Below are 23,334 nucleotides of genomic sequence, written 5' to 3' on the forward strand. Positions count from 1 at the left end.
TGCAATCAACTCTTAGTCTGTCAAATTTTGGAAACTCATCTCTACCACTGACACCTTGAATGAAAGATTCCCAAGACTGGGGAAGTCCATTCATGGCAAGAATAATTAAATCCTTATCTGCAAATGACTCTCCAATTGCACTAAGTTGGTCCTGTAGCTCAATAATCTTAATAAAAATATGAAACTACTATTTCACCTCTAGCCATTTCCACATGCAGCAGTTGACATCTCAAAGCAAGAGCTCTACTAGTATTGTTGAATTCATACAGATCCTTCAGAGCCTTAAACAGCTCCTTGGCTTCTTCCAGTTTTGAGATAACAACCAAATCATCCTTAACTCAAATAAGCATTATCTTCTTCACCATTTTCACTTGTTGAAAACAAACAACTCATATAAGAACAAAGAGATGGTTGGTACAAAAAACAACTCTGGTTCTGGATCGAATTCTCAGACCCACTCTAATACCATGTTAAATCATGAAACAGAATTACGTATAAGAATGCAACAACAAAATAGCTAAACAGAAAAACATATTGCACCAAGGATTTTATCTTGGGAAAAACCCTCCTCAGCGAAGGAAACAACCCAGCCCACCAAAATAGATCCTTTATTGAGATGCTTCAAACCAAATTACAAGATATCTAATTTTTTCATCCTCTTCAATACACAATGATTATTTAATGGTCAACATTAATATAATCATCAACGTAACATATGCTTGTATCTCTATATATATAGCATATAACAAACAATAGAAAAAATTATATCACAAATTTTCAAATCAAAGATTTACAACTTTCATAAAATATATATTAAAACATAAAATAGTATGAACGATTATCTGCTCTTTGATGCCAGCCAAAAAAAATCATGATATTGAACCTCATAATATGCACCAAGAGTAGTAACAAAGCAAAAATTGACAAGCCTGATAAGTTTCCTGACAATTAAGAATATCTACTGTCACAAGGAAACCAAAGCAACAATGGAAATGAGTGTTTGTTACCTCCATTGATATAAACAGCGGAGCTTGAAACAAAAATGGCTCCTATATTAATGTAAAAACATGGAAGAGAGATAAAAGGGTGTCACGTCCACTCTTTAGCTCCTTCTGGCAGTGATATGTGAGTTAGCCTATCAAGGAGTCTCGTAGGCTAGCAAGAGTGTTTAGAGGCTCAATCAGGGTTACAGTGTTCGGATTTGAAGTTTCTAACAGTGAGGGCACGATTCAAAGTTCCTTAATTATAGGAGGAGACCCCTACTTTCTAGGAGGTGGAGGTATCATCCAGCATTGAGGTTATAGGAGACCGTCCCCTCGTTTCAATTTCGGAAGATTCGGAGGTCTTCCTACTTTTAGGGTTATCCCTACATTTGAGGGATGAGACTGTCGATTATTTCATGATATCCGGCATCAGTCACACGAGGTGGCAAGTTCAGTTTCACCTTCTGATGGTGATCTGGCTATTAGTTGGCTCTTGGGGAAATATTTAAATATTTCCCAAAGTAATTAAATATTTAAATAAGGCTAATTTATTAGCCACTAGGTTGAAATAAGGAGATTTTTGGCTCCAGTTGGTCAGTTGTGTTGGGGTGTGATAGTCCGTTAGAAAGTGCCAGACCTCTACTATTTGATTTTCAGCTCCAAGAGCTTCGGTGACGCTTGATACTTTTACCATGATTGAAATAATGTTTTTTCCTCTATGTTGGATACCAATAACGGAAATAAACATTATAACCCAAAGTTTCCACTTAAGTCATATTAGGTCATTTTTAGGGTTCGAATGCATAGTAGGGAGTTATAAGGAGAAGCAAAGGAAGAAAATATTATCTTTTACATTATTCATCCATCATTTTGGGCGCTTGGCTCTGGTAGAGCATTCCTCCAACTAGGGCACCAACCCTAGGTTGAGAGAGTAAACTGTTTGGGACATAACCCTCAAGCAGCTGTGAGTCAGTAGGTCTTCAGTACTATTTTCAGGCAAAAAGCAAGCAGTTTCAGCAATGGCAACCCTTCTTATCTGATCTTCAGCAGCAGCCGCCATCTCAGATCTGATCTTCAGCATTGGACCGCCTTTTCTGCACACCTGGGCGTTGGAATAAGAACAGATCTGCTACAGACCTGTAGCTGGCTGCCTATCCATATCTGGTGTTGACTGTAGCTAAGGTACTGGGTTGCTTTTATTTTTGTAACAATCATTATTGGGTTCGTTTGGGTATTCCCAACTTTCAAGTGCTGTGGTTTTGGATTATTACTATGCTGTTTAAATATTGCTGTTACTAGTAGATATTGTAACACGTCTATTTTGAAGAGAAAATATCAAAAATCAAACACCAAATTTCTGCACTTCTGTCTACTCTGTAAGAACACTTAAAAATTGCAAGAGAATTCTATTTATTTAAATAAAATTACAGCAGATCAGTGAATCGGTCTGCTAGGGATATTTCAAAGGGACCATCACTAGAGCATTTCATCGCTAGAGACCAAACATGATGCAAACTCAACACAAGGAGGCCCACAATGGTGCATAGTATACTTGATGCAAGGCTGCCAAGAAGGATTATGACATGTGACATGACTTTGAGTCAGCAAAATAAGACCATCAATAGAAGTAAATATGTAGATGTATGATCACACAGCAATAGTAGGATAAGAAGGTACTTCAAACAACAGAACATAGCAACATTTGAACCTAGAAAAACTGAAGTAGCCCGAGCAATGTAAGATACTGTGAACTGGAAAAAATTGAAAAAGCTATAAAGAAGAGTCTTTACACAAAGAGCATTGATAACAAGACAAGAATGTCTCTTCATAGAAAACAAAGCACCAACAGATTTTGAGAAGCTCAAACAGTCAAATTCAGGTATTAAGATTTATCTTGCAAACTACTTTCAGCAGTTTCTCTTTTCATCTTTAGTTCACAATTGTTTCTTTTGAAAACATGTCTTTGTAAATCTATATAAGGAGATTTTGTCTCCTTTGTTTAACAACAACATTGATTTACCGTAACATGGTGTCAGAGAAGGCTGACAGGGTTTCATAAGATTTGGCAAATTTTTTTAGAAAAACTTGGGCCTCTTCTGATCTGGAATTTTTTCCAAATATTTGGTTTCCAATTTTCAAAATAAAATCGTTGGACGTATTTTATGAAAATTGTGGTTCATATTTAAAGATTCTTGCTGAAAATCAGAAACCTAGTTTTAGGGATTTGATGGTGCAATTTCTTGCTCTAAGCAAAAGTCCCTAACTTTTTAAGGTTGCATGTACTTGCATGTTTGTTGTATGTACTTGCATGTTGTTTGTGTCTGTTGTTTTACTATGTGAAGTCTTGTGTTTTAACTTTTGTCGCATGAAGGTTTCTTTGATGGGTTTTCATAATTTTTTCCCTTCAAAAAATTTTGATGGGTGTTCATAAATTTTTCCTTAAAAAATACTCTTTTGAGCTTTTTTAAATTATTTGGGGTGTTTGTAATTTTTTCATCAAAAAGAAATTTAAATAAAAGTGGCAAAGCCACCATATTTATTTTTTCCCAAAAAACATATGGTAGGTTTTACCATTTTTTCCTCAAACACAAAGCTTTGTACTCTCTAATATGTGTTGAATTTTGTTTTGATCAATTTTTCACCTCAAAATTGTGTAATTTTTAATATTTTTCTCTTTAAAAAATTGTGGCTTTTTGTTGTGTATTTTAGGGCATCATGCTCATCTGCCAAGTTTGGAGGGTTTGTCAATTTTTCCTCGAAAAAGTGTGCTAGTTGTTCTTAGTGTTTGTTTGTGGATCTCTAAGGTCGAGGGTCTTTGTTATCCAACATCAAGTTGGATGTTTGTGATGATTTCTGGTCAAAAGATTTGTTGATTCTGGGAGGGTTAGAAGCAAACTCATTTGAATGGCAGAGTCAGTGGCGGCCTCTTATCTCTTTTAAAAACGCTTTTTGAAGAGATGGCACCCTTCTCTGTTCTTTTCGAAACTGATTTTGGCTTCTTGGGCGTTAACATTTTGCAAATCCATGGAGGGTTTCAGCAGTAGCTTCTGTCTATTGTGTTTAATAACAATAACAACAACATCGATTTACCATAACAATTACCATTACTCCAATCCAATTTAACAGGATAGGCTACCTACACCACACAAGGTCTAATTGTCTACACTTGTATCATTTCAGTATTGGTCACAAACCTTTTAAAGAAACACAAATCAATTATAGTATGAGGATTACATAAAACCTAGTATCCTTACTTCAATTGCTCTATTCATCTTCCTCTCCTAATCTGCTAAGCCATGCTGCATTTGAGTTCACTTTCTTCCTTTCCTATTCTGCTAAGCCATACCATGTTTGAGTCCACTTTATTTATTTATTACCATCAAAGGGAGAAAATGTCAATTTCAATTTTCAATTAAACCACATTTTTCTTTTTAATGGAAACAATTGAATTGCATAGATATCATCATCTCTACCCTTTGAATAAGCAGATTACACCATGATGAGTGAGTATACATCTAAACCCAAAGTCATCATTCAGCTAAGCTGCCACACGTAGCATAATCCAATCTGCTAATCACCCAAGGGTCAAACCTAGCTCAATCCTCCTTCCATGGGCTTTAAGTTTTGATGCTTGGTGGAAGGCATGATCAAGGAACATTTCATCATCCTTACTAATTATGGATTGTGTAATTAATCTATTATAATCAGGTAAAATTCCAAAGCAACCATTAAAATGATGGTGAACCCTCATACTTGGGTTATTTTTATTTTAGTTGCTTCTATTTGCCCTTGACCTGAAAATCAGCATGCCTCGAATGAGATATTAATCACATTTCTTAGAGACGGTAAATTAAATTTCATTTGTTTCCTAAGTGATTGATCTATGACATTTACATACATCTCTAAGATATTAATTACATTTCTTAGAAATTGTAAATTAAATTCCATTTGTTTCCCAAGTCATTGATCTGTGACATCTTACACTCTGCCTAAAAGTTCTTACACATTAACATCACAAACAGTTTTTCAATGCTCATTCTTTATTTAGGCCTAAACTAACAGTTTTTTAGCCAATTTATTTCCTTCCATGAGCTTTCCTCAATATTTTTTTTGAAACTATAACGTAATTTTCTAACGCTCATTATAACCAAATTCTTACCTGGCAACCCCAAAGTCTGGTCTGATTCTTGCAAAAGTCTGTTGCAAACCTTCAAAGCTTGCCCAAATTCTGCCAGATAAGCCTGGCACGAAGTTTGCCATTTATATGGCAAATTTGCAAATCCACAGAAGGGCCCAAGACAAATTTGGCCAAAAATGGAATATATAACTTTTTTAAAGTTTTTCTTTTGGTCCAATTTAGTCACAATCCAGCCCTCCAACCCTAGAACAGACCACTAGAAAGGTTAAAAAGGAAGAACATATGTCATTTGGACTAAAACAATAATGTATATGGTGGTGTATTTTGCTATGTTGCTTTAATATTAGCATAGTGGTGTATGAACTTATTTGTTGCGGCATATGGACACATATACATATACATACACACATGCAGTTTTAAAAAAAACATGTTTTTGTACAGATTAACACAAAACGAATTTGAAGCCCACCCACTAAAAAAATTGAACAAATTTCAGACCCGGATCCAAACCAGCAACTTAGAATCTTTATTTGGGCCTATAGTTAACTAACATCGTTTTTCAAAATAAATCACTTCCCATGAGCTTTCTTGAATACCTCGTTGGAACTGCCTACATGAACCTTCTTAGGCATCAAGTCACCTTAGAATGCCTTCTTTAAATGATTGCTCATTTTGTATTGCAAATGAGAAAAGGTCCTTAAAAACAAAGTTTATAGGCTTATAATTGGACAACTCAATGTCATAATGATACCCCAAAATGCACCAATGACAAAAGTTCTTCACTCTCATTCCTCATTTGAGAGAGATTGCCTAGAAATATGTCTCACTTCCCCAGATTGCAAACATTTCAGTATACACCTCCCAAGTACATCCTTGCTCTTTAGTAGCAATCTCAAATTCTAAATCTAATTTTCAATACATCTTTGAAGTTCATTGCTTGGTTGAGAGACCCTATTCATTCTGCCGTCTACTTCAAATATAGGTCCCATGTTTGAGTTGTATGGATTTTGGCTATTATACTTGCATTGTAGTGTATCATAGCCCTTAGACATGCCTCAGAGACAGAGTAATGTCTCTAGTACAGCAGACATCCCCAGATATATCCTGCCGCACAAGGTTCTCTTGGACATTGCAATGTGCCCTCTCCAAAGTCTTCCAACCAAAAATTGATGTCTCCAACAGAAAACTTAGGGAAAAGCGCATTTAAGGCGAAAAAGGAAGGTAAAAGAAATAAGCATGCATGGTTTTTCCTACTAATATTTTGGATGATTAAAAATTCAATTTTTCAGAGGAGCATAAATAGTTGTATGACTAATTTCATTGTACAAGTCTAAGATAAATTGACTTTAAAATTCCATTTTTTGAGAGGATCCCAAATTATTGTATGACTACTTTCCTGTCATTGCAATGGTCTAAGATAAATTGTCTTTACTATTTACTGCTGTTGTATGACTGATTCGCTGTTCTTGTTTACAAAGTTCTATGTCATGATATTTTCTGGAAATTATTAGATTATATTAAAATGGGCATATACAAGAACCCTCATCTCCTATTTTTGAAAAATAGTCGTACCAATAATTCTACCAATCTCGGATGTCTCCAAGCACATCTCTTGGTGACTGATCAATATTTGTCCCAATTAAAATTTAAAACACTCCTAGTTATTGTGGCCTTGCCACCCAAAATTATTGCATAACTTGCTGTACTGCCTACAAAAAATTCAAAATTTCTTACATTATTTTGTCTATTGCTTCAAGAAGGGCTTCAACACTTGATGCCTTGTTGATGTTAATTGTTTTGTGGATAATTTTGTATTTCCTATGATACCCTCATTTTCAAATATCAAGGCTTTATTTACTGCTTTCTGTACAACAGCCCCTTTTCCACCATCACATCCTTTTAAACTTCAGTAACAAAACATCATGAAAACACTTTATCAAGTTGTCAAAAAACTACCTTTTCTGAAGATTGAAGAGGAACATCAAGCTTTGCCTCTCATATTTCCAGACTTAATTTTATATTTAAAATGCTAATGTGTTTTAAAATTAAAAAAAACATCCAGCAAGTTCTTATCATCACATAACTATACAGCATCACAGGAGACCAACTTCAGAATGTTATAGACATTTTAGAAAAAGAGTACAACTGTAGGAAGAAAGCCCACTTAACCTTCCAGGGAAAACCCTACTGCTGTAAAACAGACTGACTGATAATGAGCAATTTCTCTATGTGGAGAACATGGAAACTCAATCTACAGTAGCTTGAGAGGCATTAGCATGATGCGCCTCCATTCACTGTTCTCTAACCCATAATACACACTGCCCTAACTTTCTCATACTGCTAATTTTGCACTGCATAATAGGAGGAGATACAACCATGCTTGTAAAATGAAAGCACACATTTGTTACACATACTTAGTGGCTTTATGATTAATAATAATAATAAGCTTTATTATGTGTACATAATTCCAATTATTAGAGTTGGAAGATAACTATATTCTCTGCCTGTTATTTCAATATAGAGAGCACTTTTCACATTTATAATTGCCATACTCTGGTGATCCTCTAATATATGAATTTAAGTATTAACAAAATAAAAATAAAGACTTGAAGTTTGTTCTTCCAATACGTGTACCTAAACTGTGTATTTCTACAGATCCATGAGTGTATTTGTAAATATAATCAGCATCCTACTCCAATTCAAGCTTTCCTGGACCTGCAAATTAGAATTTATGTCTACTAAAACAGGACAATCATATTATATTCCTAAGCACTGAGATAATATTTGTGATACATAACTGGATAAAGTTTGGAAATCAAGCTTATATTAGAACTCAACATCCTATCTGTTCTAGCTATCAAATAATTGGCTGAATTGAATTGTATCAATAATTGATTGTCAGCGAATTAATAGGCTGAATTGAATTGTAAACAATAATTTGTTGCCAGCAAATTAAACAATGATACCAATGCAACAGGAAACACGTTTTGCTACTGTTTTTAAGAGTCCTATCATACACAACTAATGACTTATTCAAATGAAAGCAACAGTTGGCTATCCACACAAAGAAAACTAAGAACAATGCATTTTGACAACTCTGTCTACTTCAACAGACAATATTTGAAGATAATGAGGTGGCAAGCTCTCTGTCCATTCAAACTTTTAAATTAGGGTTTGTGGGTAAACCAATATGGATATGGCTATATTATATAAAATATGCAGTCACCAGAAATTGCCTGTGTGGGAACAGGGAAATGGGTCCATGTTCCTAAAATAGAGTTTCCCAGTAGCTATGCATGTATCCATTCAAACAAACAGGCATTTTTAAATTATGCAATTGTGGCAAAACCAAATGTGAATATTTAATTCTTCTCAAGTCGCAAAGCATGTATCAGCGAAACAGTTCATTTTCCTAAAATAAAGTTTCCCAGTAGCTATGCATGTATCCATTCAAATTTCAAACAAACAACCACTTTTAAATTATGCAATTGTGGCAAAACCAACTGTGAATATTTAATTCTTCTCAAGCAAAAGATATAAGTACAGACTGCAACTTACATCAATGTCACTGATCGGCAAATACAGCCCTGTCTCGAATGATCCAAAGATTTTCACCTGCAAGTAAATCACATTCTGAAGACTAATACAAAAAGTTTTTTGTGCAGAAAAAGCTTGCAAATATGTAACTGATACATGATTGTATGCTCACAAATGCATCAATCAAGATACATACTTCACAATTGGGCCATATGAATTTGATGACTTCCGAAACGCGTCCGATTGCTGCTAGCCGTGCTTCTTGCTCTTCTGGGGTCGGTGAAAGAAAATGACAAAAATCTATAATTTCTGCATTTTTCAACAATACGATTCAGCGTTAACAACCAATCATCCTAGACAAGTCTTATATTTACATTGACATCACAAACATTTTATAGAGTGTATACAACATTGATGGACAGCAGACATGTTTAATTATTAAAATATAGCAAAAATGGGATTCATGCAAATTTTCTAACCATCAAAAAAAGAATTTCACCATTTTTCTATGGCACAGACTAAGCTCCCGACAAAAATGCACAAAAGACAAAAAACTGTTTTAAAAAACAGATTCTCAAAAACACTGCGATTTTAGCAAAGTTTCTTTTTTCCACTACTAAATATGCAAATCATGAAGATTAGCAAATCTTTGGTCAGTTCAGGCAGCCAGTGATGATGACACTGGTTACTGTAGCGATTCAACAAACTACAGAGACCCCGACCATTCCGGAGGCCATAGCCATAGTTGGGACAGAGTCACATCCGTCACCAACAACAGCCATACCGAAGGAAGCGATGGAGTTACCAGAAGGGGTTGTCCAAGAGGCTTCAACAGCTACAGCCGTACCAGACATAGGCGCTGAGATACTTATACCCGATGATGAGGTAGAGACTCAGGAGAGAGTGATAGAAATACCGATAAAGGCAAAAACAAGTGAGGGTTTGAGGACACTTGGTGTTCATTTAGATGTAGTGAGCTCGGATCCGGTGGTTACAATAGATGCATCGCTGTTAGAAACGCCAATAGCAAAGGGGCCGAACAGAGTAGGAAAATCTCAGAAGTTAAGCACATACTTGAGCATGAGGTTTAACCGCACACCAGCACCACGAGTGTCGGGTATTCTTTCACCTAAGCGAGAAGTAGCCCCAGAAGGAGATCCTGTAGGCACACAGACACAAGTGGAGGAGAGTCGTTTAATGCAGATTGATGAGATACCAAATCCCTCGACGAATATTACTACGGAGTGGATGGCAAAGGCAGTGAAGACGGCTATGGGTACCCAGCAGCTTACAGTAGGGTCGGAGACATCAATGGGAGAGAATGTTGAGACATTTCTAGCCGACGTGGTGACTCGGGCTAGCCAAGTGGTGGTCTTTGCCCAAAAACATGCTTTGGATTCAGTAGTACAGGAGTTGGAGCACGTCATATCCTTCATGGAGTAAGGTGTTCAGCTGCCTTTCCAATCCGTTTTGAGGAGCACAGGTGGCCTAGAGTAGAGACTTCAAAGATGTGCCCGAATTGGGCCACTACCAAAGAGTCAATTGTGGAGAGCCGCATAGAGACTTTAACTTCTAAGGTAGTCCAGATCTATCATGATGTTTATTATGCCCTTCGGAGGAGCCAGGCAAACCAGGTAGCAGCAAAGAAGGTTCAGGAAGAGTCAACTACCAAGTTAGCAACATTGAAGGCGGGTCTAACTACAAAGAGGGCAGCTTGGGAGTCAAGAAAAGCAAGTTGAGAGTCCGAGAAGATAGCATTTATGGCTCAGCTGGACGAGGCTAGGTGGGAGAAGAGTCAGCTATAGCAGGAGTCAACAGGAAAAGAGGCAGTGCTTGGAGAGATTGCCAAGATGATGCAAACAACCTTGGAGATTCAGATGCAGGCCGAAGCAGATTTGGAGATACGGACCAAGCAAGTGTGTGAGCTACGAGCAGAACTAAACGAGCTTAGAGCACAAAGGATGTCTACCACACCAGGGACGTGTCCCTCTTCTTCTTAGTTGTTGAATCTTGATGTAATTAGTGGACTAAGTTGTTTAAGTCATATTTTGAGTTTTGATGTATAAGTTATCTCTATTTTGTCGTCCAGAGATGACTTCACTTTGGGGGGGATGCTATTGTCGATAAAAACCATATTGCAGCCAACAGGTAGAGTTGGTATCCGAAAGGTCATGTTACGGTTGAGTCACCCCTTCGGGAAGTATATGTACATCGTTCGAATGACTTATGAATCATCATTGTAATTGGATTGCATATGTGCTTATATGAAAAAAGTATGTGTTATGTGTTACATTCTAATCTATTAATGCAATAAGTAACCATTTACCTTGTATGGTAAACAAACAAATGCTGAAAATTATGTGTAAATCTGCTGTGTTTTCTGATTTTGAAAATTGATCAATGGTGCATTTTGTAAGGAGCTTAGCTATGTCCTTTTTCTATTACGCCAATTGTTTCTTAAAAAATGGTACAAACTGCTAATTGCAAAGGAATGATAGTATCCATTCTTTTGTACAAACAATTTCTAGTATTCATTGTTCAATTAACATTAGCTAAGATTCACATACAAAAGTTCATCAGATGTAGCATTGAAACTTGAGAAATGGCTCCACAACACGTGCATTTTGACTTTCAAATTCATTTTCCCCACTAGAAGCTTCAATTGGACATTAAAGCCAAATGAAAATTCATACAGAAACACAATGATTGAAAAACTAAAGATATAAAAATATAAAATCTTTTGAAATAAGAGTGGCTTCCTAGTCCTAAAATAAACGTGTGGCTGTGGTATATGTTTGTCACAATATAGGGAGGCAGAAAAGAGCCCAATCAGCATGTGGCCCAATTCTAAACACTAATGAAAAAGAGTATTAGGAGAACATGAATGTTGGAAATCTGTTGGTCCTCGAAGCCTGAATGAGAGCAAATGAGTTAATAACTACTTCTATCCATTGAACAGCTGTTCAAAGCAAATAACTGCAATAAATAGATAAAGATAATGTAAATGCAATGGAGAGCAATGCAGGACACTTCTCAGTGCAGATAGTCATGAGAACAAGGGTAAATGATTGGAGCTAAGAGATTTGAGCTTGTTAAAAAATGACATTTGTAGAGATCAGAGACAAAAGTCTTAGAGAAGCTTGTTAAAAATGACAAGAAGAAACAAGGAGAGAAAAATATGAAAATGTCCATACATTACCAAAGAAGGGAAGAAGATGTAATGGCAAAGAAATGTGAAATGTACTCGAAATTACCAAAAGGGGGTCTGCGAGACTACAAAGAACAAAAAGTAACAACTGCAAATTGGGAGAAACAAATGTGCTCCAACCATCAAAGATAAAGCAGACAACTAACACAATAACATTTGATCCATATGCAGAACAAGTAATGGATTGGCATCGAGAGCAGACACAAGGTTTCAGGTGACACTTGGGGCTGAACTGCAGTGGTCGTTCGAATTAGCTATAATCCTAGAACTGGTTATTGTCAGAGGAATGCTTGGAAGGCCCAGGAAAAGGTTTATGGTTTTTTCCCTAATCAGAATGGGAACAGGTGGAGAACCAATCCCCATCAAAAACCCACATTTGACAGTGGATCTTTGAGAGTGTGTTTCGATTTCAGGAGGATCGAAAAGAAATTTTGCCAACCTAAAACAAATAAGGTGACTGTTGAACAAGTGCAGCAGGTGAGTTCTAAGATTGAGCATGCATTAGTCACTACTTTAATGGTTAAAAATAGGGAATGGAGTAGTTCTGCCAATTTTCTGAGAAAAAAACCTCTTTTCTAAAAGGGGTGGGTCTGTGGCCATCTTTTGAGGTGGTCAATTTCTGTTGTAAAACAAACTGGTGCCTGGACTGTGTTTGAAGATACTGTTAAAAAAAATTTAGTTACCGTCTCCTTGGCGGGAGAAAAGGATTGATTTTCAATAGTGGCCCGTTTCATATTCATGGAAAGCATTTATATTTGACGGATTGGACTCCCAACTTCAACCCAGTTATGGCTAAGGTGAAAGAGATTTTGATATGGTGGTCGATTTCCGGTGTAAAACAAACTGGTGCCTGGACTGTGTTTGAAGATACTGTCAAAAAAAAATTTAGTTATTGTCTCCTCGGCGGGAGAAAAGGATTGATTTTCAATAGTGGCCCATTTCATATTCATGGAAAGGGTTTATATTTGACGGATTGGACTCCCAACTTCAACCCAGTTATGGCTAAGGTGAAAGAGATTCTGATATGGATTAAAATGACCAATTTGCCTCAGGAATATAGAGATGAGGAGCCACTTAGATTATAGGAAACAAACTGGGGTCTTTTGTTAGATTTGAAGCAGTTAATAGTAGGGACTTTTCTGTTTACCCGAGGGTGTTGATTCTGTGGCAAGAAGCCCACCCTCTACAAGAGTTGGTGGAAATTATTGCAGGGGAAGGAAGATGGCGACAGAAGATTGAGGTGGACATTAGTGTGAATGCAAACGCAGAACAGTTCTGGTGGATGATTGTAGTCAGGTTGAGGACGCAGCTAAAGGGAAGGGTTTGGAGAGTAATCTCCTGATGAAACTGGTTATTAAAATGATAGATGATACAGAGAGGAGTTATCCCTCAAATGGGGATTTGGGTTTTATAACAGAAACTGGATTGAAAGAGGAGGCATATAGGTTACTTGAACATGAGTGTTGCAATGGATCTGTGACTTCAGAAGAATTTGATTCAGCTCAAGAAGAAGAGGATGTGAACACAGAAAATAAAAAGATTCAAAAGACAACACCTTCTTTTCATAAGGTGAGTGATGAACTGTTTCAGGAGAAGGTTGGTGGGGACGGGATTAATACAGCTCTTCTGGGAAGTAGAATGGGTAGGGATCAGATTTTATATTGTAGGCATGAGAAGCCAGTATCTGAAGGAGATGAGCGTGTTAAGTCATAAGTCAACATGTAGATGAACCCCTAGTGAGAAATTTATTAAAGGATAGTAGTGATGAATCAGGTCCTGGCTTTGAGAACATAAAAAATTTTCCAATATGCAATCTAGAAAGCTCACTTGAAGGCGTGTGAGATAGCAGTGGCTTAGGTGGGGATTCAGATTCTGACTATGCATCTCAAGAAGAAGACAAAAAAGGTGTGCAAGATAGCAGTGGTTTATGTGGGTATTCAGATTCTGACTATGCATCTCAAGATGAAGACGGGATGGATGAAGACCCAAGTTGATGGACACTACAGAGACTCTAGAAACTAGAAGAATTAATCAAACCTCGGCTGAGATAAGCAAGCCAAATGTGAGAGAGAAAAAGAAGCGAGGGGCAAGGTCTATCAGAGTTAAACTTGCTATGGCTGGAAAAAAGGTAAGCCCTTTCCTAGAAGCCATGAAGTTGCTATCATGGAATGTCAGGGGCGGCAATGTCCCTGAGAAGATTCAGCTAGTCAAAAGAGGATTTGACCAGGTAAGACCGGATATTTTTTTTCGCAAGAAATAAAACTTGGTGATGATGATGTTGATTCATTTAGACAAAGATTTCCAAAATGGAAAGTGGAGTTCTCAGCCTCTGTGGGAGCATCGGGTGGTCTTGGCGTTCTTTGGAACAAATCTGCAGTGGACATTAAAGTAATAAGGAAAAGTAGATGTTGGATTTGGATGGAAATTGACTCAAAGCACCTCTTTAAAAGGTTTAATGCAATTAACATTTATGGTCCAAACCATAGTTCAAAATCTCGTTCTCTACTACTTATCGGCAAGGTAAAAACAAAAGTTCTCAGCAAATTTCGGAGATAAATCGGTAACTTCTCGCAAAAATATCAAGAATTTCAAAACTGAAAAATTAGAAATGTTTTTCTTTTTGCAAAATTTAACAAGGAGATGCATCTAATGAGTCGTCAGTAAATGAACAAACAAACCAAACAAGCTAACCTAGATATATATAAATGCAATATGTAACAAAGTCACATCCTCATGTGGAGTTTCGATTGCTGGAAGCCATAGTCAGAGACTCTGAACTCTGAAGCAAACTTAAAGTAGCAAATTGTCTTTGTAAAAATATAAGCAAATACAAATGACAAGTACAATATGAAACTAGTCTACATCTTTCCTCTTCCCCTTCCCCTTCCCAATAGCTCTAGTAAAAACTAGTAGACTTCAAATCCACTTGCAATTGATCTACAAGGTTGCCAAAGACTTTCTCTCGACCAAAAACCCTTCTCTCCTCCAAATGCTCAAAATTGCAAAATAAACAATGACTGGGCAAGTCATTGGGCATCAAGTTTTACTGGTGGCACCGTGGCACCCACAAGAAGTAGTTAAGTTATCGCGAGAAGTTTACGATTTATCACAGAGAAGTGGCCAACTTCTCGCCGAGAATTTAAGGTCTTCTTGGCATTAATTTTTCGAGAGAAAACCTTAAGTTTTCTCATTTTGCAAAACCTCTCGCGAGAAGAAGAGTTATCTGCCACTTCTTAGAGAGAAATTAATCTAAGGTCCAGACAGCCCAGTGTTTAAGAAGAACTTTGGATGGATATATCGGACATTCTGAGGAATCGTAGTGATGAACTTTTTAATTTAGGTGATTTTAATGCTAATTCTTAGACAAGCTGAAAAGATTGGGCTACGAGGATGAGTTGGGGAAAGCAAAGAGACTTTATGGATTTTGTAACAGAAAAGTGTCTGACTGATGTAGATTTGAGAAGTGGTTGGTTCACATGGACAAATAGGAGCGGTGGATTCCTGAAGATTGCCGAAGATCTGGATAGGTTTCTTATGGCAGGGGATTGGGCTGATGCCGATTGGAAGTGTTGCAAAGATTCTCCCAATTGTTGGCTTGAATCATTACCCAGTCAGCAAGAGAATTCAGAAGGATCAAATTCCCGATAGGGCCCCTTTTAAATTTGAAGCAATGTGGCTGTGAGATGACAGTTTCAAGGATAGAGTTAATGAGTGGTGGACATCAGCTCCTGAGAGGACAGGTAATAAAGATTTCTGCTTCTTTAAGAAACTACAATTTTTAAAAGAACAGATAAAAGTTTGGAATAGAAAACATTTTAGAAACATCTTTATGGAGAAATATATAGGTTAGAAGAAAATTTGGCTGAGTTACACTCCAAAATCATTGACCCTGGGATAAGAGAGGAGTATAATTGAGAAGATGAACTGAATAAGCAGTGTGCAGAGATTCTAGCATGGGAAGAGTTTTTTTAAGGCAAAAATCATGAGAAACTTGGCTGAGAAAAGGGGATAGGAAATCAAAGCTTTTTCCCAATTCAGTGAAGGTGAAAAGGTTGTGGAATAGAATTTACTCTGTTAAAGATCGAAATGGTACTCTGAAACAATCACCGGAAGCAGTTATTTATGAAGCCATAAAGCATTTCCAGAGTATTTTCTTTGGTGACCCAAATGTAGACAATATGGATTGAAACATCTTAGATGTCATTCCTAGATGTGTTTCTAAAAAGCAGAATAAGGGTCTCATGAGCCCGATTACAATGGAGGAAGTCAAAAAAAGTTTGGCTTGGGAGGAGATAAGGCTCCAAGCCAGGATGGGTTCTCTGTTGTATTCTTCCAGAAGTTTTGGGATTTAGTTGGGACTAGAGTTTGGGATGTTATTGAGGAAGCCGGGCGTGGGGATTTATGTTTAAAGACTTCAGCAATACCTTTATTGCTCTTCTCCCCAAGGAGGAGTTTAGATCTTCTTTATGATTTCAGGCCAATCTCCCTGTGTAATACTATTTATAAAATTATTTCAAAGGTTATTGCTAATAAATTGAAGTTCGTCCTTGATTACGTTATCTCAAAAGAGAAAAGTGGTTTTTCCCCTAATAGATCTATATACGAAGGTATAATTGTGGCACATTGGGCCATTCATTCAGTGAGGGTTGCTAAATCTGTTAAAATGATGATTAAACTTAATATCTGGGAGACCTATGATGTGATTAATAGAATTCTTATGTTAAAACTTAAAAGTTTTAGAAAGATTTGGTTTTTCAAGGATTGTGGATGCAATGGATTGATAGCTGGATAGGGACTCCGAGATTCTCTGTTCTTGCAAATGGAAGCCCGTAAGATTTTTTTGAGTCTAACAAAGGCATTCATCAAGGAGATCCCATACCTCCTTTTTTATTCATCATAATGGTTGAAGCTCGAGGTAGACTAATCTCTAGAAAATGTATGGGTAGACAGTGGAAACGAATAAAAGTTGCTAAGGGTATTGATCCTTTATCTCATCTGCAATATGGAGATGACACATATCCGATGGGTGAATCTACATCAAGGGAAACAAAAGTTATTAAGGACACTTTAGATTTTTTTTGGTAAAGCCTCAGGATAGTGCATTAACTGGCATAAATCAGAGGTGTATTCTTTCAACACAGAGTTTCATTTACAAAGAAAGATTTGCAAAATTCTAGGGATGAGATGTAAAAGCCTAGCTGGGAAATATTTGGTTGTTCCTTTGTTTTGGGGAGCCTCCAAGACGAACTTAAGGAAGGACCTGGTGGACAGCTGTGTGAAAAGATTGGAGGGTTGGAAAAGCTATTGGTTGACATATGCAGGTAGAATAGTAATGCTCAAAACTGTTATTTCTGTTATCGCAGTCTTTTACACGATGTATTTAAAGATTCCTAGGAAAATTGTCAATTTTGTGACAGTGCAAGCATTAATTCTTTTGGAATGGTGCAAAGGAGGAAGATAAATACCCTCTTTCGGCATGGTCTAAGATGTGTAAACCAAAGGAGAAGGGTGGAGTGGGGCTAAGGGATTGGTAACTGATGAACCGTGCTTTAGGAGCCAAACTAATTTGGACAACATATGCAAATCCAAATCTATTATGGGTTAAGATCTTGAGGGCTATGTATCTGGATAAATGGACGATAAGAGAATTTTAACCATTAGAAACCAATCGAGTGGCTCAGCCATCTGGAATTTTATGATGGAACGTAGACTGATTATCACAGAACATTTATCCTGGCATTTTGGGAATAGAAATGAGGCAAATCTTTGGGAGGAATCACGGAATGATTTTCCTATTTTGAAAGATAAAGCGGGTTTGCAGACCCTAAGGTCTTTTTTCTCTCAAGTATGGGTGTTGAAGATTGTAGCTGCAATAGAGATCATTTATCTCTGATTTTATGAAGTGAAAAAATGATCATTATAACCATTATGGTCATCTTTAGCTGAAGAAGACATTTGTGATAATATTTGAGATAATATTAAATAAAGAGACATGAGTCATGTGTCATGCGTAGAGGCATGCATATGGAAATATGAAGACTTTTATATTTGGAAATTGAAGAGACCTTCATTTGTGCAATGAAGAGTCTCTCTATTCTTTATATATATTGTATCAAGCGAAAAACATTGTACTCGAACATTTCTTTATCAATAATAGTGATATTTTTGGTGTGTGGCTGAGTTTTTCCCTTCAAGTGGAAGGGTTTTCCTAGGATAATCTCGTGTGTTGAATGTAGCTATTTTGTTCTTCCTTATTGATGTTTATCTTTATTTCTGGGCATAACATTAACATGGTATCAAAGAAAAGTTAGAAATGCATCAAGCTAGAAATTCGTCTTTATATATATTGTATCAAGCGAAGAACATTGTACTCAAACATTTCTTTATCAATAAAAGTGAAATTTTGTTATCTTGTTGGATTTTTTCCTTCAAGTGAAAGGGTTTTCCTAGGATAATTTTGTGTGTCTCTTGTATCTATTTTTGATCTTCCTTCTTGTTGCTGATCTTTACTTTTGGGCATAACATTAACAATGGGACGATAAAGTCAGAGATTATATGGAACTCATGCAAGGTCAATTGGGTTTGGAATGGCAGTGGTAACCCTTGGATGAATAAGGATTAGAGTAACTACAAAGAGAAGCGCTGACATCTGTTTTTTAAAAGAGGTCAATTATTTATATGGTAGTTGCAGTATCTCAGTAGTTGTGATAACTTAACAAAAGGCTAAAACCCTAGGCAGTAAATAGGATGTGGACGCTTGATTAGTGTCACAGATATGTAACTTTTTATGAATTTTGTAAAGCCCGGATGAATAGATAAAATGTAATTATATATACGGTTAGTTTTTTAGGGGATGGAGTGGAGCCAGTTTTGATAGAAGGCTTTGGGGATGGCAGGGTTTATTAACTTTTATCTGGATACTCACATTGTAATCTTAAATCCACTTATTAATGAAATTAGCATTACTGATCAAAAAAAATTCAGACAACACACCCTAGAAATAGACCTTAGATCAGAAGAAGATGAAAAGAGAAATTTATTCAAACAGATAGACCCCAAGAAGATCATTACATGCAAATCCATATAATACAAAATTTTCATCTTGGGAACTTATTCTAGCGATTTCTTAGAAGTTAAGTTATTTTCAGATTAGACCCTCTAAGAATCCGTGAGAAATACAAATATTGTAAAGGTTTTGTCAGTAAACAAGGATGAGATTCTGCTCTCTGATAAGACCGCGTATATTTTTTTAGCTTTTCTGCAAATTACTGCAACCAAAGGTTTAGCTTACAATACTCTCCCGAATGATTGAAAAGTTTTCATGTATGGCTGTATGAAATCTTAAACCAAATGCTTCTGATGTGCTTGTTAGATAGGCTGCGTAGATTGCGTTCATTTTTCGACTGCCATACCGTTTGTTTAATATAAGATATGGCCAACGAATGCAAGTATCATGAGTCGCATATAACGTGTTAAAACAGAACCAGCTAGAAGTGATACCTTGATGAAGCAATAGCAGGGGGCTATTTATCCTTTTGTTAGAATCACTCCAGGGAAATTCAATAACAGCCTTTGCCTTGTCCTCCACCCGTGAAACCATCACAGGGACAACCAGCTCAGCACTGGGATCCTCCGGCGACGCCGAACATGAAGCTTCGAGGGACAAATATTCTATTTCTCCGTCACTTGATTCCTCGCACAACGTATCTTCTGCGACACCTATCTCCTGCCGTAAAACCGTAGGAACCCGCTCTACCCGCGGTTCTGGGCTGGAGACCTTTATTTTTTTGAGGAATCTGAGCTCTTCATCAGCTCCCGTGTCACTAAATTTAATGTTCGGAGAAAGAGACTTGTAAGAGAGATCATCCTGGTGCAGCAGAGGTGGGAGAGCGTCATAAATAAAGGAAGAAGGCTCGTCTGTTGCCATTACTGCGCTTGCTGCTGGTTAGGGTTTCTACAGTTTACTGATTGTCTTTTGTTCATTGATCTCAAGCTTCTACGATGTGAAAATTATATTGTATTACAGATAACCTTTGCAGAGAATGATATGTGCTATGCAAGCTTCCGCCCGGAAGACATTCATCGCCGTAGTTTTTAGTTCTCTGTATACTCAAATTCTATCGAGGAGGAGGATCCTTTTATCGCTTACGGTTGCTTCCGGAGCCTAAATTTATATATTGCGAGTTTGATATAGTTGTAGGCAATATTATTAGTTCCTCTCTATTGGAGGATGCCGTCGGAGATATTTTCGAGAGCATTCAAGTTGTATTTTTAAAGTCAATTAAATTCATGAAGTTTGTAGTGGTTTATAAAAATTTAGGGTCTTGAGAATGAATGGAAACATTTAATACAATTGTACTAATCTATCTTTATGAAAATTATGAAAAAATTAAAAATTAATACTTATGAAAATCGATAAATGAATTTCACTCAATTTGTAATGCGGTAAGTGCAAAATAATTTATGTAAATAAGTTAAATTATTAATAATTTTTAATTTAAATAAAAAAACTTTTAAATAGATTAAGAAATATTATTTATTTATATGTAATTTGAATGATTAATCTAAAAACTATTGTAAAATTTAAACTAATTTAAAAAATAAATTAAAATAGGGAATAATCAAATAATTATAAAAGTATAATAGCTTTGCTCTTCTCATGATCGAAAATGTCAAACTTCCACAAACCTGCAAAAAATTCAAGCAAGAAATTCTTGAAAAAAATATGGAAAAAGAAATTAGATGTTCAAGGGAAGCATTGGCGGAAATCTCCTCCAGCCAATGGCTGAGACTGGTATCATACGAATTCCAAAAATACTCAAGATGCCAAATTCAAAGTGGAAACGACAAATAAATTTGAGGTTTTAAATTCCCTCGTAGGTGAGTTCCTTTGTAACCAACGAAAAAGAGGGATTCAAAGTCGGAAGATTGAAAGCATTGGTCCAGAGCACATCACGAATATTCCTTTCCCTTACATAGAGGCAACCGTAACCTCAAATCTTCACTCTTTTTTTACAGTTGAAAATTTGGATAATCAGCTCTGAATCTTCAACCTAACAAAATATGCACGCCCAGATTTTCATAAACATCCTCTCAATCCATTGGGACAGTCGCAATTGGCAACGCTTCAGTTGGGAAAGCCAATACCTCAATCGGATCTGCCTTCACCATATGTCCCTCCACACCGCCGATCCCCAAACAAGTCCCCGACTTCAAGCCCTAGTTCTCCTACTAGTGCGGGAGTGCATAAAGCTATGATCAAGCCACCTAGGATCTCGATTAAAGAAGTTGAAGAAACCTAGAATGAATGCCTTAAGGGAGGAATTTTCACAATATGGAATGGTCTGAAGAGTGACTTCCCTCTATTATTTGATTGGTTGGAGGAAAACTGCGAGGACCAGGTAAGTATTTTCGAATTTTCAGATAGAGTTCTATATTTACAATGTTTAGAAGAATCTGTCAAAAGAGAGTTTCTCTTAGTTTCGAAATGCTTTTTTAATGGCCATTGCGTTAAGTTTATAGAATGGTCACAGAATTTTAGTTTAGAAGAGGTAGAGTGTATGATACCATCTTGGTTTATCCTGCCATCTCTCCCTCCAGAGTTATGTCAGGTAGAAATTATCAATTTCATTGGATCTGTGGTTGGCGAAGTTAAAGGTATAGATGCATCCTTTTATTGTTGTAATAATGTTAAGATATTAATCAATGTTAATATTAATCATCCATCAGAATTTAAGAAGGAATTCTCCACTAACAAAGCATTATATGACATCAACTTTCAAATCTATAAAGGGGAAATAGTTGATATGCTAAAATTTGATGAATTTCATAAAATTAGACCCAAAATTCTTCCTCTCACTTCTGATTTTAGAAGTAAGTTCCCTTGGATGAGAATAGTGAAGAACAAGAGAATTTGGGATCTAAATGAACAGAATCCTTCATATCAAGAATAGAAATTTCACACAGATCAGAATGAGTCGCATTATCCTTTGGACACAAAAGAGTGCCTACCAGAAAAAAGAAGGTTGAAATCAATGATAGTGTCCAAATCCAAAGATGAAAGAGAGATGGGTTTGGAGGATAGGTCTTCAAAAAAATAGAAAGGGAAAAATAAAAAGAGAGCTGATAAAAGGGGTAAAGACACAAATAGATTTGAAGATGGAAATTGTGGGGCTTTACATAAGCATCAAAAAAACAGTGATAGAGTATTGAATGCTGCAGAAAAGATTGCTTCACCCATTTTAGGGACTACAAATAAGGATACAGAGAATGAAAAAGTTGCATGTATTGGCCAAAAAGATCTTGAAAAACAAAGTAAAGGAAAGGACTTTGGAAGAATGGGGAATCATTCATATTTAGATGTCACAAAGGATTCTTCAATACAGAAGAATTTGAATGAGACAGCAAGGAATGACAAAACTGTCTCCCTCCCAAACTCGGACCTAAAAAGAGGTTTGGATCAAAACAAAGAAGTATTAAACCCTTTTAGAGAGGCAGATATACGAACAGAGGAACCAGAAGAGCCTCAATACAGGTTTATAGAGACATCACAAATACATGATATAGGTGAGGCAGAAAATGACTTTCTCTTTTCCACACCCAAGGTTAGGTTGGAGAAATTGCCTCCAAGATAAAAAACATAGGTTTGTGAGTAGCAAACACGGGGTGTAATTAACAAGGCAGAGTTATCTACGCCCAGAAACAAAGGATCTAGAGTAACCTCCAAATTTTGGCAGACACCAGAAAACATTGTCTCTTCACCATTTACTCCAACAGCCCTCCATTTAGAGATGTAGGATAAGGACAACAATATAGAAGGTGCAAAATTTTCTAAACAAGGAACTGAAGTCCCCTATAGAGGAAAGCGTGCCAGAAGCAGATGAGGAGGTCCTAGATCAGCTATCAGAGGAACTAATTCAAATCTTCAATTTTGATAACATTAATAATAGTACGGTCTCCCAAAAAGAGAATTTGATACAAAGAATCATCAAACTAGGGGGGAAAGATTATACAGCAGAGGATCTAAGAAGGGACATTCTACAGATTGAAATGGAGGATAGCTTAAAGGTGCAGTATGAAAACTATGGGACAAATTCAAATGCATACTAGGAGCACAGAGGAATAAACACTGATAATCTAGCAACACTTACCCATGAGAATTTGGACAAAGATGACATTGGTAGTAAGATTTGTAGTGAAATAGAGAAAGAGGAATTTGGCAAATCAAGGAATACCATGTGTCCTTCATCATGTGACATGATTGAATATCAGCAAGAACTTGGTCTTCATATGAACCAGGAAGGACTAAGTTCTCCAATTTATGGCAAGTCAAAAGGGAAAAGAGGTAGGAAATCACTGAAGGAATTAAGAGAGATAGAAGGACTTGGCAGGGAATGGAGGAAAATTGATGAACTACTCAACAAAGGGAAGGGGAAGTGCCTTCCCAAAGCGCCATGAGGATATCTACA

At 36.7% G+C, this 23,334-nt stretch overlaps 1 protein-coding gene across 1 annotated transcript in view; it reads right to left on the reverse strand.

Moving 5' to 3' along the window:
- LOC149553439 (poly(A) RNA polymerase CID14-like) overlaps positions 1 to 20,047 on the reverse strand; it is a 78,899-nt gene extending 58,852 nt beyond the window's left edge. Inside the window, exons 1-3 of the mRNA XM_089788886.1 lie at positions 19,367 to 20,047; positions 8,855 to 8,967; positions 8,680 to 8,736 (exon numbers count right to left, since the gene is read on the reverse strand). Of these exons, the coding sequence (XP_089645012.1) occupies positions 8,680 to 8,736; positions 8,855 to 8,967; positions 19,367 to 19,793 (597 nt within the window). The 5' untranslated portion in view covers positions 19,794 to 20,047. The remainder of the gene's footprint in view (positions 1 to 8,679; positions 8,737 to 8,854; positions 8,968 to 19,366) is intronic.
- Between the last annotated feature and the right edge of the window lie 3,287 nt (positions 20,048 to 23,334).

This window comes from Cupressus sempervirens, chromosome 6, assembly GCF_028749045.1.
Source record: "Cupressus sempervirens isolate cs-2001-9-10 chromosome 6, ASM2874904v1, whole genome shotgun sequence".
Taxonomy (NCBI): domain Eukaryota; kingdom Viridiplantae; phylum Streptophyta; class Pinopsida; order Cupressales; family Cupressaceae; genus Cupressus; species Cupressus sempervirens.